We start from the raw sequence: 16,356 nt of genomic DNA on the forward strand, positions 1-16,356 counted from the left end.
TAAGTATATGTTGGTTTATTATTTTTGATTGCTTGCAGGAGATGCAGGCATCGCGGATTAGGTGTTTGGTGAGTATGTATATTGAATGTAATTATGTAAAAAAAAATTTATTTTTTTTTACAATTGAACACAGGCGCCTGATGATGGGACTACTCTCTGTTATATGTGACAGCAGACATAGCCGGATGGAAGTAGTAGTCCCATCAGACGACGCCTGGGTACACAAACACACAGACACCTGCAGACAGACACGCACATATTCTCCCCTCACACACTCTTCCTCCTTCTGACATCATTTCCTTTCTGCAGCGTTTTTGGCACACAAATCTGAAAACCTTTTTACTCCTGCGGTTTGGCTGCGGATTTGACTGACTCAATGTAAGTCACTGGGTGCAGAAATGCTGCAGATCCACAAAAAGAATTGACATGCTGCGGATAATAAAACGCTGCGAATCAGGACGGAATTTTCCACAGCATGTGCACACCAATTCTGGATTCCTATTGATGAACATCGCTTGAGCAATCTTTTGCAGATTTAGTGCAATTCCGCGCAGAAAAAACACTGCGGGTCTGCAAAAAATCCGCAACCTGTTCACATAACCTTATACTCCAGAGCTGCACTCACTATTCTGCTGGTGGAGTCACTGTGTACATACATTACTTATCCTGTATGGATCCTGACCCCAGAGCTGCACTCACTATTCCGCTGGTGCAGTCACTGTGTACATACATTACATTACTGATCCTGAGTTACATCCTGTATTATACTCCAGAGCTGCACTCACTATTCCGCTGGTGCAGTCACTGTGTACATACATTACATTACTGATCCTGAGTTACATCCTGTATTATACTCCAGAGCTGCACTCACTATTCTGCTGGTGCAGTCACTGTGTGCATACATTACATTACTGATCCTGAGTTCCATCCTGTATTATACTCCAGAGCTGCACTCACTAATCTGCTGGTGCAGTCACTGTTTACATACATTACTTATCTTATATGGATCCTGACCCCAGAGCTGCACTCACTATTCTGCTGCAGTCACTGTGTACATACATTACATTACTGATCCTGTACTGATCCTGAGTTACATCCTGTATTATACTCCAGAGCTGCACTCACTATTCTGCTGGTGCAGTCACTGTGCACATACATTACATTACTGATCCCGTACTGATCCTGAGTTACATCCTGTATTATACTCCAGAGCTGCACTCACTATTCTGCTGGTGCAGTCACTGTGTACATACATTACATTACTGATCCTGTACTGCTCCTGAGTTACATCCTGTATTATACCTCAGAGCTGCACTCACTATTGTGCTGGTGCAGTCACTGTGTACATACATTACATTACTGATCCTGAGTTACATCCTATATTATACTCCAGAGCTGCACTCACTATGTACATACATTACTAATCCTGTACTGATCCTGAGTTACATTCTGTATTATACCCCAGAGCTGCACTCACTATTCTGCTGGTGCAGGCACTGTGTACATACATTACATTACTGACCTGTACTGATCCTGAGTTACATCCTAATAATAATAATAATAATAATAATTTTATTTATATAGCGCCAACATATTCCGCAGCGCTTTACAACTTATAGAGGGTATTATACTCCAGAGCTGCACTCACTATTCTGCTGGTGCAGTCACTGTGTACATACATTACATTACTGATCCTGTACTGATCCTGAGTTACATCCTGTATTATACCCCAGAGCTGCACTCACTATTGTGCTGGTGCAGTCACTGTGTACATACATTACATTACTGATCCTGAGTTACATCCTGTATTATACTCCAGAGCTGCACTCACTATTCTGCTGGTGCAGTCACTGTGTACATACATTACATTACTGATCCTGAGTTACATCCTGTATTATACTCCAGAGCTGCACTCACTATTCTGCTGGTGCAGTCACTGTGTACATACATTACATTACTGATCCTGAGTTACATCCTGTATTATACTCCAGAGCTGCACTCACTATTCTGCTGGTGCAGTCACTGTGTACATACATTACATTACTGATCCTGAGTTACATCCTGTATTATACTCCAGAGCTGCACTCACTATTCTGCTGGTGCAGTCACTGTGCACATACATTACATTACTGATACTGTACTGATCCTGAGTTACACCCTGTATTATACTCCAGAGCTGCACTCACTATTCTGCTGGTGCAGTCACTGTTTACATACATTACTTATCTTGTATGGATCCTGACCCCAGAGCTGCACTCACAATTCTGCTGCAGTCACTGTGTACATACATTACATTACTGATCCCGTACTGATCCTGAGTTACATCCTGTATTATACTCCAGAGCTGCACTCACTATTCTGCTGGTGCAGTCACTGTGTACATACATTACATTACTGATCCTGTACTGATCCTGAGTTACATCCTGTATTATACCCCAGAGCTGCACTCACTATTGTGCTGGTGCAGTCACTGTGTACATATATTACATTATTGATCCTGAGTTACATCCTATATTATACTCCAGAGCTGCACTCACTATGTACATACATTACTGATCCTGTACTGATCCTGAGTTACATTCTGTATTATACCCCAGAGCTGCACTCACTATTCTGCTGGTGCAGTCACTGTGTACATACATTACATTACTGATCCTGTACTGATCCTGAGTTACATCCTGTATTATACTCCAGAGCTGCACTCACTATTCTGCTGGTGCAGTCACTGTGTACATACATTACATTACTGATCCTGAGTTACATCCTGTATTATACTCCAGAGCTGCACTCACTATTCTGCTGGTGCAGTCACTGTGTACATACATTACATTACTGATCCTGAGTTACATCCTGTATTATACTCCAGAGCTGCACTCACTATTCTGCTGGTGCAGTCACTGTGTACATACATTACATTACTGATCCTGAGTTACATCCTGTATTATACTCCAGAGCTGCACTCACTATTCTGCTGGTGCAATCACTGTGCACATACATTACATTACTGATACTGTACTGATCCTGAGTTACACCCTGTATTATACTCCAGAGCTGCACTCACTATTCTGCTGGTGCAGTCACTGTTTACATACATTACTTATCTTGTATGGATCCTGACCCCAGAGCTGCACTCACAATTCTGCTGCAGTCACTGTGTACATACATTACATTACTGATCCCGTACTGATCCTGAGTTACATCCTGTATTATACTCCAGAGCTGCACTCACTATTCTGCTGGTGCAGTCACTGTGTACATACATTACATTACTGATCCTGTACTGATCCTGAGTTACATCCTGTATTATACCCCAGAGCTGCACTCACTATTGTGCTGGTGCAGTCACTGTGTACATATATTACATTACTGATCCTGAGTTACATCCTATATTATACTCCAGAGCTGCACTCACTATGTACATACATTACTGGTCCTGTACTGATCCTGAGTTACATTCTGTATTATACCCCAGAGCTGCACTCACTATTCTGCTGGTGCAGTCACTGTGTACATACATTACATTACTGATCCTGTACTGATCCTGAGTTACATTCTGTATTATACCCCAGAGCTGCACTCACTATTCTGCTGGTGCAGGCACTGTGTACATACATTACATTACTGACCTGTACTGATCCTGAGTTACATCCTGTATTATACTCCAGAGCTGCACTCACTATTCTGCTGGTGCAGTCACTGTGTACATACATTACATTACTGATCCTGTACTGATCCTGAGTTACATCCTGTATTATACTCCAGAGCTGCACTCACTATTCTGCTGGTGCAGTCACTGTGTACATACATACATTACATTGCTGATCCTGTACTGATCCTAAGTTACATCCTGTATTATACTCCAGAGCTGCACTCACTATTCTGCTGGTGCAGTCACTGTTTACATACATTACTTATCCTGTTTGGATCCTGACCCCAGAGCTGCACTCACTATTCTGCTGGTGCAGTCACTGTGTACATACATTTCTTTACATAGTGTGTACAGGTAGGGTGAAGAACCTCCAATTTTCTGTCAAACATACAAACATTTTACAACCCATGGCTTTGGTAGTTTGCCAAATCTGGACATCAAATGAGACTAAAATTGCAAGAATTTTCCATATGAATACATTTTATTGACCAGCAAAGCAAAAATAATACATTTTTCCTCCACTTTTTTTTGTGGTTTATCAGAACAAAAAAACCCCATGAATTTCATACAATATTAAGTCAGGCTATGTACAGAACTCCTCTTCATATTTATATTATATATACATATACAAAGATTTCTGTTAAATATTTTAGATTTTTGGAAATTCTTAAAAAAAAAAAATCTCTCAAAAGCTGCTGATTAATCAGTAAGTGTACATGATTGGGTTGGTCATTCACCTGCGCACACATTGTGGTCATCTGAAGAACAGGCTCAGGTGTTATCCACCAAGCGTAAAAAGGGTCAATTTAAAAAAAATCAGATATTTCCCTCCAGGGGTATATAGGGAGGATTAATTTGTACTACAATTATTGTTATTTATTTATTTTTAAACGGATTTACTTTAGATTTCTGCTTTTTGGAATGATTATTAAAACATAAATTCTTAAAACAAAAAATAAAATAAAATTCAGAAGTTAAAAAAAAAATCCTTATGAAACAAAACAGGACCGCAATAAAATCTAAAATTATTTACATGAGATCGTTTCGTACAAAATATAAATAGGATCGATGGTTGGAATAGTAAAAGATTCTTTTTTTTCCTCGTTCAGAGTGAAGCAGCTTTACAAGAAATAACACGGATAAAATAAGAAGGTCGAAGGAAGGAAGGAGAGGGACGATGAAGAGAAATACGATGTGGAAATGCGAGAACAAATCCAAATATTTCAGAAAAAGGAAACACTACAATTAATAGAGAACTCAACATTTTTTGGACTTGTTCTATACGTTTGTGTTTATCTGGTCAGTAATTCTTAGAGGAGTATAAGCTTATTTTTATTTTATTGGGGCCAAACCTTTAGATCTATAAGGGGTTGTCCTAGTAGTGGACCACCCCTTTAAGGTTCTTAATCACTCAGAGGGAATCATATCTTTAAAAATTGATCCATGTTCCATCATGAAGATCAAAAGAGAAGGTCAAGCTCCGAAAGAGATTCTATAGATTAGGTGGTCGGAGTGCTGTGAAAAAATAACTGCATGTGCAGAACTGTGGGGAAAAAATAAAATTCTATTAACCTGTCTAGGAAGATGTCACGTGGGATCCGACGATCCGTTTTTCAACGACAATTGAAAATGTGGCGTGTTTGGCTTCCTTACCTAAAAACGGCTTAACAGTCGTAAAGTGCCTGTCCAAAAGGCGAAGATGCACCGTGTAGATTGATTTAAAAAAAAAAAAAATTAAGAAAAAGAGACTAGTTATTTCCGGCTTCTCAGACCTGTTTGGATGTCTCAAACAATAACTTAAAAAAAAATAAAATAAAAAATTCTGATCACATAAAAAATAATAAATAAATGCGGTACATCCGGGCAGGTCAAAGTAAGCAACAGTACAAGTCTCCATGCAACCTGTGGTGCCACAGTCACTTTCTGGATGTAGGGAAAGAGCCAGAAGTTCCAAATCTTCTTGTATTTTTTTATGTAGGTGTCTTCAGCCAACATTTGTAGCAAGAGTCTATGTAATTTTTTTCTACGACATCCATGTTGGTCTTTATCAGTCTAAACCCGTCCGAGGACATTTTTATTGGTCAAATCTCCAGGGATTTTTTTTTTCAAGTCTATTCATTTGTTTGTAAAAAAAAAACTATTTGGGGAGGAACTTTTTTTTTCTCCACTAACAGTATCAGTCACTTTATTTTACCACTCCCTTGGCTGGAGCAGTTCGTCCATCTTGCGTCCACAGTAAGAGTCAAGAGTTCCTCAACTTTCTGAAGAGTCCACCTCTGCGTCTCGAAGGTCGTGAATGCTTTCTGCCTCTTCTGGAATGTCCTGCATTCTCAGAAACTCTGTAAAGACAGGATGTGAGATTATGTAATATGGAATGGTTCTCCTTTATATAAAAGGGGTTATACCAGTCAAAAACATATCGCTTGTATGCAGGATGATGGATAACCCTCAAATCACTAAAATGGGAAGTAGCAGCATTCTTTCCTCCTTACTGCCCAAACTTGGTGAGAAGAAACTTAAATTGGGCTGTGGTCATGTATACACCCTGTCGCTCATTAGTTTTTTGTGGGCAGACTAAAATTGTCAAGTATTATAGTCTTCAACATGTATCTGAAGAAACCATGGAGGACATTAATAGACTGTTCTCTTCGATATCATGGTTGGCTTAGCTGCCTTAGTCGTGAGTGTCTCTTACCTCGCGTACTTGACGGTGAAGTTGGTGGACCTCCACCCTCTTCTTCAGACGATTCAGTATCTGCAGTCTCTGGCAGTCTTTCTAGCTCAGTTAGATCACTCAAGTCATCTTTTAGGTCTGGATCATCTTGAAATGTGATGATGGGGAGTGGGCCGTCCACCGCGGTAGAACGTCGGTCATGGTTTGACTGAGTTGATGGAGATGGCGTAAAAGACAAAGTTGTAAGCCTAGAAACTATAATGTATGACAATATTAGATGTTAATGCGAGTAAGAAAGAACCTTCTCACCTGTGGTGGTGTGAATGTTTGATACAAGGCATCTCCGGCAGGCAAGCTTCTTCTCCTGGGGTCAATTACTCTGCAAATCCTGCCAATCTCTATTCCGCTACTGCTCCCTTCTCTCTGCATCTGGGCCACTTGTTTTTTTGCATCTTCCAGTTCCTTTTCCAGTTTGTTTCTGATCTGCTCACTTTCTCTAAGCCGGGTTTCCAGAGTCCCTGATTCCTGTGCTCGTTCTTCACACTGCCTCCGGCTGCGCCTCATCTCTTCCTGTAGTAGAGTGTGCTGTCGCTGAAGCAGGGTCAGCTCGGTCCCGGGTTTATCTATACTTTTGGACAAGGGCTCTGACACAGTCAAGTCCCGGGAATTGGTACGGGATAGACTTTCCTTTTTATCACTACTATCTGGAATCTGGAGACTCAACAGACTGTCCTGCTGTGCGACCACACCCTACAGAGGTAAGGACAAAGATCTGAAACAATGCTCCATGACTGGGCCTGGTGGTATAATACACTCACATGCTGAGATTTTTTTATACAGTGGGAACGGAAAGTATTCAGACCCCTTTAAATTTTTCACTCTTTGTTTCATTGCAGCCATTTGCTAAATTCAAAAAAGTTCATTTTTTCTCATTAATGTACACTCTGCACACCATCTTGACTGAAAAAAAACAGGAATGTAGAAATTTTTGCAAAACTGAAATATCACATGGTCATAAGTATTCAGACCCTTTGCTCAGACACTCATATTTAAGTCAGATGTTGTCCATTTCCTTGTCATACTCCTTGAGATGGTTCTACTCCTTCATTGGAGTCCACCTGTTTTTAATTAATCTGATAGGACTTGATTTGGAAAGGCTCATACCTGTCTATATAAGACCTCACAGCTCGCAGTGCATGTCAGACCAAATGAGAATCATGAGGTCAAAGGAACTGGCCAAGGAGCTCAGAGACAGAATTGTGGCAAGGCACAGATCTGGCCAAGGTTACAAAAAAATGTCTGCAGTACTCAAGGTTCCAAAGAGCACAGGGCCTCCATACTCCTTAAATGGAAGAAGTTTGAGACTACCAGAAGTCTTCCTAGACCTGGCGGTCCAGCCAAACTGAGCAATCGTGGGAGAAGAGCCTTGGTGAGAGAGGTAAAGAAGAAACCCAAGATCACGGTAGCTGAGCTCCAGAGATGCAGTTGGGAGATGGGAGAATGTTCCACAAAGTCAACTATCACTGCAGCCCTCCACCAGTCGGGCGTTTATGGCAGAATGGCCTCTCCACAATGCAAGACATATGAAACCCCGCATAGAGTTTGCTAAAAAACACATGAAGGACTCCCAGACTATAAGAAATTAGATTCTCTGGTCTGATGAGACGAAGATGGACCTTTTTGGTGATAATTCTAAGCAGTATGTGTGGAGAAAACCAGGCACTGCTCATTACCTGCCCAATACAATCCCAACAGTAAAACATGGTGGTGACAGCATCATGCTATGGGGGTGTTTTTCAGCTGCAGGGACAGGACAACTGGTTGTCATTGTAGGAAACATGAATTCGGCCAAGTACAGAGATATCCTGGATGAAAACCTCTTCCAGAGTGCTCTGGACCTCAGACTTGGCCAACGGTTCAACTTCAAACAAGGGAATGACCCTAAGCACACCGCTAAAATAACAAAGGAGTGGCTTCAGAACAACTCTGTCACCATTCTTGACTGGCCCAGCCAGAGCCCTGACCTAAACACAACTGAGCATCTCTGGAGAGACCTGAAAATGGCTGTCCACCAACGTTCACCATCCAACCTGACGGAACTGGAGAGGATCTGCAAGGGAGAATGGCAGAGGATCCCCAAATCCAGGTGTGAAAAACTTGATGCATCATTCACAAGACGACTCATGGCTGTACTAGCTCAAAAGGGTGCTTCGACTCAATACTGAGCAAAGGGGCTGAAGACTTATGACCCTGTGATATTTCAGTTTTTCTTTTTTAATATATTTGCAAAAATTTCAACATTTCTGTTTTCAGTCAAGATGGGGTGCAGAGTGTACATTAATGTGAAAATTTTTTTATTGAATTTACCAAAAAGTTGCAATGAAACAGAGAGTGAAAAATTTAAAGGGGTATGAATACTTTCCGTACCCCTTATATACTATGCATGATCTAGTATTAATGTCCTTTATCCCTTGTGACACTCTCACCTGTAGGCCATGTAACAAGTTGTATAGGCTAGAAATCCTCAGCAGAGCCTCCTACAAGGTGAAAGAACAAGGTTGAGCGTCAATCCAATTTATCCTCAAATCACTTCAATATTAATATCCGAGCATCATTTCAGTATATAAGACCTGCACACGGTATACTGGAGGAGGTCTAGAGGGTCGGCACTCTGAACGCAGGAGGAGGAGGGACGGAGGGTCGGCGCTCTGCACGCAGAAGGAGGAGGGACGGAGGGTCGGGACTCTGCACGCAGGTGGAGGAGGGCCGGAGGGTCGGCACTCTGAACGCAGGAGGAGGAGGGATAGAGGATTGGCGCTCTGCTCACAGGAGGGGGGATAGATGACACTTTGTATAGAGGATCAGTACTTTGTATAAAGAAGAAGAAGGGTTAGAGGATAGATACTCTGTATGTAAGAGGAAGGATAAAAGACAAGCTGTATACAGGAAAAGGGATAAAGGGTAAACACTTGGTATACAAGAGGAGGGATGGAACAATAGAGGCCCCGGCACTAAGTAGAATACTGATATTTACCTCCTGTGGACTTTTATTCTGCAGCTGATTCCCATTACGATCCTATATGAGAAAAGACATGACATACAGTAAGCTGTGTGACAGGCATACATTGAGACATACTGATTCCTAAACATCAATACAAAACGATGGTGGACTCGCCTTCAGATTAATATCTTCATCTTTGTTAGAATCTAGGGATCCATTCACACTGCTGCTCTCAGTATCTGCAGGTGACAACAACTTGATTATAAGAATACTTCATATCTAAGGCATCCAGAAACATGTGGAAAATCCTGAATATATAGTCTGAGGACCAGCACCATCCCCAATGGATACTCACATGCAGTGTCGCTCGTGGAGACATGGTTCTGGTCTACTTTAGGCGAGTACTGTTCTGTTCCAATCAAAAGTATCACATCCTTGAGAGCTTCCACTGAAAAGAAAGAAATGATGACTATATCAACAACACCACAAAGTCATACAATTCACAACAAGTGTATGTTCCCGAGGAACAAGGGAGAGCCAAGAAGAATTGGCAAAAATATCAACAGGACACAATCTAACCAGCTAGTATGAGGTCCTACTCAAGGCAACACGTTCTCCACGTAGCTTTACCTTCTTTAATGGCTTCACTGATGAGTTTCTCTCCTCGATAGCTGTCTGTCGATTCAGTCCTGAAGAGTTTGCGTGTGTTTCCACCCAATGGGGTGTCTTCTCCAGCCTGCAGCTGAAGAACTTTTGCGAATAGGGTCACTTTGTCTTCAAGGATGTCTGCTACTTCTCTGTCCCTCTGCTGTATGAGCTCTGCCAGAAAACACAAGGTCAATATTCCACTCCTGGATAAAGGATAATCTGTGATGTCACTTGATATGTGAATTGTGATGGAAAATATACGCACCTTTCAATTTTCTCAGTTTAGCTCCCACTTCGGTCTCAATCAATGGAAAGTCCTCCCGTTTGGGACATCTAAAAATTGAGTTAAGTGATACAATGGTAATCATTTATTGGCATCATATTAGAAAAGTAACCAATTTACCCCTTGACGAGTATTCCCGTCCCAACTATCCAGATGTTTTTTTGTTATTTTTCCTCAATAGTTTTGCATTTATTATTTCTTTGGCTATCAAAAGATTTTTTCTATTTTTTTTTGTGTGACCAGTCATTACGCCATTTACTGATAGGATTCATTTATTTTATATTTTGATAAATCAGACATTTCTGAAAGCAGCGATGCCAAATGTGTGTGTTTTATAAATTTTTTCCATTTTAATGAGGCAAAAAGGGGGGGCCGATTTTAACTTTTGTGTTTTTATCTATTTTTTTTTTTCATATTGTTAAAAACTATTTCTTCTCACTTTTTACAAATTAATAGTTCCCTTAGGAGACTTGCAGCTCTGCTATGTGCAGCAGAAATCACGATCTCCTATGGATGCCGGCCATGGGTCTGTGTTCAAAGGTGAATCGTAATGACAGGCTCGGGGGTCCTCAGCAGACCTTCGGCTGTCATGATATCCCATAGTCGCCCCGTGATCTTGTGACAGAGGCGCCGGATGGGTGGGATGAATTCCGCGCTTCCACCTGGTTAACATATATATGATGTACATATACTTCAAAGGTCGTGAAGAGGTTAATATGGCAGCGCCAGGTGAGAAAAGAGAGAAAATCGCAATAGGGTCTTATTCGGTTAAAATTGATCAAACAAATAAAGGTTATGCTAACCTAATAATGTTGTGCTCACACGCCATTTAAATGGGAATGTAATCCCAGCTGAAGCAGATCCACGGGACCAAAGACCGAGTAGCAATATGCGGAAAGAAAAAAGTGGAAAATTTTGCGTTTTTTGTACTTGGTAACAAATCCAGGTCCACACTAGGATAATGAGCGTTTTTTTTAAATTTTGTCGTCTACACGTTTCTGAGGAAGAAGTACCATACTTCTTCCTCAGAACCAAAAAAAAAATTGGGTATGTTTTTTTGTCCTGAGGAAGAAGTATGGTACTGCGAAAAGTGTAGACATAATAGAAAAAAAAAGCACATTATCCTAGTGTGGATCAGGATTTGTTACCAACTACAAGAAGCGCAGATTTTTCCACTTTTTTCTTTCCACATACCGCCCATGTGACATTAGAGTTAGGACCAGAGTCCTTGAAGGGTTAAAATAACACACTCTGTATGGATGCCCTACATGTTGGCTTTGGGCATTCTGAAAATCCCATAGTCTGTACATTTACTTACGCTTTCACGGATTGTGCAATAAGTTTCATCCATGTGTTTCGATCTTCCCTTGAGGCGGCATGAACCTCGTACATCTCGGGAGGCTTGGCGCTGATCAGGAACATTCCTTTTTCTTGGTTTGCAATGTCCCGTACAATGAGGTTTTGCAAGGAGATGATTGGCGACTTGTCCTGATACACAAGAACATTATGAGGTCAGGTATTCTAGCCTTCCGGTCGGTTGGTCTGCTCTTATCAAGGGTTTACCATATCTCCATATTGTCTTACCAAGGTTGGGAAGCAGTATTTTTGGTCCTTCTCTTGCAGCAGGACGAGGACATCAGTCATTAGCAGCATGATAACATCTATAAAAGAAGAAAATAATAGATGACCTATGAAAAGTCTATCTAGATCCTCAGAACATTTATGAACACACTTATGGAGCAACCAATATGCCATCACTGTCACACTGATGGTTAATCCGGTCACCTTTGAAACGTCCGGCAACCGTCTTCCACAGCAGGGAACCTTCATGGACCAGCTTCCTTCTTAGCAGCTCTTCCTTATTGAAACTATTTTCTTCGATAACGGCTGTGGATTTGCTGTCCACTTTCTGGTAGATCTCTTGCAGCCGCAGATTCTTTTCGGAATTGTAGACCTCCTGATCGATGGAGGAAATGAGCTCTTTCACGCGGGTCAAGGAAGTAGCCAAGTCTTGATACTCCTCCTCATCACCTGGAGAGGTAAAGGTTGTAAATGGACCTACATTTAATAGTAGAAAGCATATCAAGAAACATGCAGATTTTCAGTGCCCATGAATGATGAATTGAATTCCCCCTGTTATCTGACTGCCAAATGCAGAGTTATAAATTAATACAGCCACAGATTTGAACGCTATAGTATGTCCCCTGTACTTAGAAGGCAATGTTATAATAGTTAGAAGTACATGGAGGGCAGTTTTATATTAGTTCTTGTATGTATTCAGGTATTACTGTGCATAGCTTCAGTATTATTCCCGAATGTCCCCCATCCTCTGGAATTCTTTGCCACAACAAGTTCGACTATCAACCACATTCGGATCCTTCAGACGGAACTTGAAAACCCATCTCTTCAGGAAAGCCTACTGCCTGCACTGACCCCGCTGCCTCCTCATCACTACTGGAGATACTGCCTCACCAACACCAGAGCTTCTGCAACCCTCAAGTAGTTATATTCTTGTACATAGGAGCAGTATTATAGTAGTTATATTCTTGTACATAGGAGTATTATAGTAGTTATATTCTTGTACATAGGAGCAGTATTATATTAGTTATATTCTTCTACATAGGGACAGTATTATAGTACGGTAGTTATATTCTTGTACATAAGAGCAGTATTATAGTAGTTATATTCTTGTACATAGGGGGAGTATTATCGTAGTTATATTCTTGTACATAAAGGGCAGTGTTATAGTAGTTATATTCTTGTACATAGGGGGAGTATTATAGTAGTTATATTCTTGTACATAAGAGCAGTATTATTCTTGTACATAGGGGGAGTATTATAGTAGTTATATTCTTGTACATAAAGGGCAGTGTTATAGTAGTTATATTCTTGTACATAGGGGCAGTATTATAGCAGTTATATTCTTGTACATAGGAGCAGTATTATAGTAGTTATATTCTTGTACATAGGAGCAGTAGTATAGTAGTTATATTCTTGTACATAGGGGGCAGTATTATAGTAGTCATATTCTTGTACATAGGGGTCAGTATTATGGTAGTTATATTCTTGCACATAAGAGCAGTATTATAGTAGTTATATTCATGTACGTAGGGTGCAGTATTATAGTAGTTATATTCTTGTACATAGGATCAGTATTACAGTAGTTATATTCTTGTAGATAGGAGCAGTATTATAGTAGTTATATTCTTGCACATAAGAGCAGTATTATAGAAGTTATATTCTTGTATATAGGAGCAGTATTATAGTAGTTATATTCTTGCACATAAGAGCAGTATTATAGAAGTTATATTCTTGTATATAGGAGCAGTATTATAGTAGCTATATTCTTGTACATAGGGGCAGTATTATAGCAGTTATATTCTTGTACATAGGGAGCTGTATAACACTTGAGTGCAGATGGCAAAAAGTGCGTCTATTTGGGACAGTTGTCACTGCTCTTCGCCTACTCCTTTCAGCAGCTCACACAGGATATTACTCGCTATGATGACAATATGACTCATATCTGCACACCTTTAGAGTTCTGCAGTATGCGATCAATGAGGACAGGGTACTTGGTAATTCTTTGGGTGACGAGAAGAATGCACTCTGGCACTCCATGCCTTCGGAGCAGCTGGGATCGAGTTAATTTCTGTATGGATAGAGAACACAAATCAGAAATTAAAGAATTTGTGAACCACCCACATTTCTAACGCCAAACACGATTCTTCAAAAGAACTCACTCTCATCAGCTGCTGGAACTTCTTATCTCTGGAGAACAATTCTTTGTAGAGTTTCACAGCCTTTTGGTGCTGGCTGCAGAATTCAGTGTACGCTTTTTTCATGTGTTCTGTGTTGGTCCCTGAAAACTGCAGAGGAAAAAAAATGGATAAAAAAATTTAAACAACCCCAAAAATGCTGGAGATAACCAAAAGAATTCTCATTTATCTAGAGAATGGTTCATGTCCAACAGAAAGTAGGTAGCCATTATTAATAGCCATTATTATACAGCATTGTTTTCTGAAGATAGTAGGGATTCACGCTCTCAGGTAGGCATTAGGTAGCGTTCACACAGGCAATGCAGTTTGACCCAAACAGGTGCAGTTTTATTGCCTTCATAACACTCCAAGAAATTCAAAACCAGAAACAGCTTCTTCTGGAAACAAAGGTGTCAGAGCAAATACCAGTTAATTCAGCAGGCACATATATGTCAGGGCAGGCTCACCCAAACAAATTACTTTCACTCCTTTACTGAAATAAGAGGCCCAATTCCAGTCTCGGTATCTCCTTCAGCCTGAGCTCCAGCAGCTTCCAGCACCAAATAGAAGTGTTCAACTCCGGGCACCGTTCACACTGAACAGGCTGCCGCTTTCACACGTTACACTACATTTTCAACACACAGACTGCTCAGCTTTCCTAGCTGACACATGCAGTGTCCATTCAGAGAGAGACCCCGGCACATTTCTCTCCCCGCTACAGCTCACATTTTGGCTGGTCACTCACCATCTTCACCACACTCGACTTTGCTTCTTTCAGCAGTCTGACACACCTAATGAACACATGCCCTGGTTCTTAGCTAGTTAGGCGAGTCTAATAAATGCCTGCAGTGCTAGGATTTAACTCCGTCCTACCTGGCTTTTCTACAAGACCTATTAACAACCTCTATGGAAATCTTAAGAAATAAATCGCAGTTTTTGCTCTCCATTATCCCCATTTCCTACGTGCATATTTGCCTGCTGCATTCTTTAAGTATATCAGATAGGATAGCGCCCCCTAACTCCTTGAGGCAAATGTTTAATACAGCATCTACCCACAAGTGTCTACAGTACCTGATTTATGAGGATATCTCCCAGCTTGTTGATGACGAAGTTCTTGGTACTGCCAGGTTCCAGGGAGTCCTTGCGCCTCTCAAGGAGCTGGATGAGGAAGCGAATATGGATGTCACTGAGTTCATCTACGCATGGGAACATTTTCTGGACCAGAGCGGGATCCATCTGCAGGTCTTCCAGCATTCCTTTACGGAACAGGTAGGTCATAATCTTCAATGTGCGAACATGGTGGAGCTCGGTTTGGATAAGCTCTAGAAAGTAAACAAGGAGGAGAGATGTCAGAGCAGAGTGGGGCGTTGTGTGCATTTCTGCAAATCGAGAAACATTTTAGTTTTCATTTGGCATCAACATGGTGTTGCCCAAAAATAGAGAAGGTTAACCCCTGTCTCCCTGATGTCTGGTATTGCATAAAAGGGGAACAAACCATAGAGAGCGTGTGTGGCACTGTTCCTTTCCCCCAAAATTCTGCCAAGTACACTTCTCACCATAAATAACATCCTGCCGCTTCATCACATCCTTCTTGTGCTTTTGTAGATAATTGCAATCCACCGCTGTGCTCCACGAATCCGCCTCAAACTCCTTTTCGTCCATTGCAAAGTCGCTCATCAGCTGACTGCAGATAATATCCGCCCCTAAAAGACGTAAAAGAGAGGTGCAAAGTTTGAGTCACCTGTTGAGCTTCTTCTTTACACCTACGTTACAGAAAGTCTCAGGGAAGATGAGCAACAACGTGTCAACCAAGTAAAAAATGCAAAGGAACTAAAACAAAGACTAATATCGTAGTGATGGATGGTGATGTACATCACAAGGACACAGACCTCCTTCATCAATCAGAGATTCCACCGACAGCGTCCTGTTCCTCATGTTCAGGGAGTCTGTGGACTGAGACAAAATCCGACGTATTCCCAGGGGACTCTCATCGTTCAGATTCCTGAGTAGCACAAAAAGCCCATAAACATGGCGTCCAGAAAGTAGACACAAGCCAAACAGCCTACTTGAACCGTAATCTCACCCTGCAATATTAGTGGTGGAGACGCTTTTGGAGAGAGATAAAGATGGTCGCCCCCGACGTGAACCTAGCAGAGAGTGTCGGAGGCTATCGGAAGGGTAGATGGCAGAGTTGGGTCTCTCCCTTAAAGTACTAGCTGCAAGACAAAAGAAAACAATGAGATTTTTGCATGCAGTACCATTTCCCACCACAGGGTGGCAGTGAAGTGCACGTTTTCATTTATATTTGCGGTATAGTTTTCTTGCGCAGGGTGGCGGTACAGGTTT

The 16,356-nt window shown here is 41.3% G+C and overlaps 1 protein-coding gene across 5 annotated transcripts in view; it reads right to left on the reverse strand.

Moving 5' to 3' along the window:
- Positions 1-4,111: 4,111 nt before the first annotated feature.
- Positions 4,112-16,356, reverse strand: part of ARHGEF2 (Rho/Rac guanine nucleotide exchange factor 2) — a 98,037-nt gene continuing 85,792 nt past the window's right edge. For all 5 annotated transcript variants that reach the window (XM_077260218.1, XM_077260228.1, XM_077260237.1 and 2 more), the window contains 18 exons: positions 16,094-16,226; positions 15,900-16,012; positions 15,567-15,713; positions 15,082-15,332; positions 13,996-14,121; positions 13,787-13,904; positions 12,041-12,286; positions 11,840-11,916; positions 11,574-11,743; positions 10,238-10,305; positions 9,955-10,143; positions 9,680-9,772; positions 9,499-9,563; positions 9,358-9,399; positions 8,810-8,860; positions 6,633-7,073; positions 6,345-6,531; positions 4,112-5,988 (listed from right to left, as the gene is read on the reverse strand). In XM_077260218.1, the coding sequence (XP_077116333.1) occupies positions 5,903-5,988; positions 6,345-6,531; positions 6,633-7,073; positions 8,810-8,860; positions 9,358-9,399; positions 9,499-9,563; positions 9,680-9,772; positions 9,955-10,143; positions 10,238-10,305; positions 11,574-11,743; positions 11,840-11,916; positions 12,041-12,286; positions 13,787-13,904; positions 13,996-14,121; positions 15,082-15,332; positions 15,567-15,713; positions 15,900-16,012; positions 16,094-16,226 (2,603 nt within the window). In that variant the 3' untranslated portion in view covers positions 4,112-5,902. The remainder of the gene's footprint in view (positions 5,989-6,344; positions 6,532-6,632; positions 7,074-8,809; positions 8,861-9,357; positions 9,400-9,498; positions 9,564-9,679; positions 9,773-9,954; positions 10,144-10,237; positions 10,306-11,573; positions 11,744-11,839; positions 11,917-12,040; positions 12,287-13,786; positions 13,905-13,995; positions 14,122-15,081; positions 15,333-15,566; positions 15,714-15,899; positions 16,013-16,093; positions 16,227-16,356) is intronic.

Source organism: Ranitomeya variabilis, chromosome 1, assembly GCF_051348905.1.
Source record: "Ranitomeya variabilis isolate aRanVar5 chromosome 1, aRanVar5.hap1, whole genome shotgun sequence".
In the NCBI taxonomy this organism is placed as follows: Eukaryota; Metazoa; Chordata; class Amphibia; order Anura; family Dendrobatidae; genus Ranitomeya; species Ranitomeya variabilis.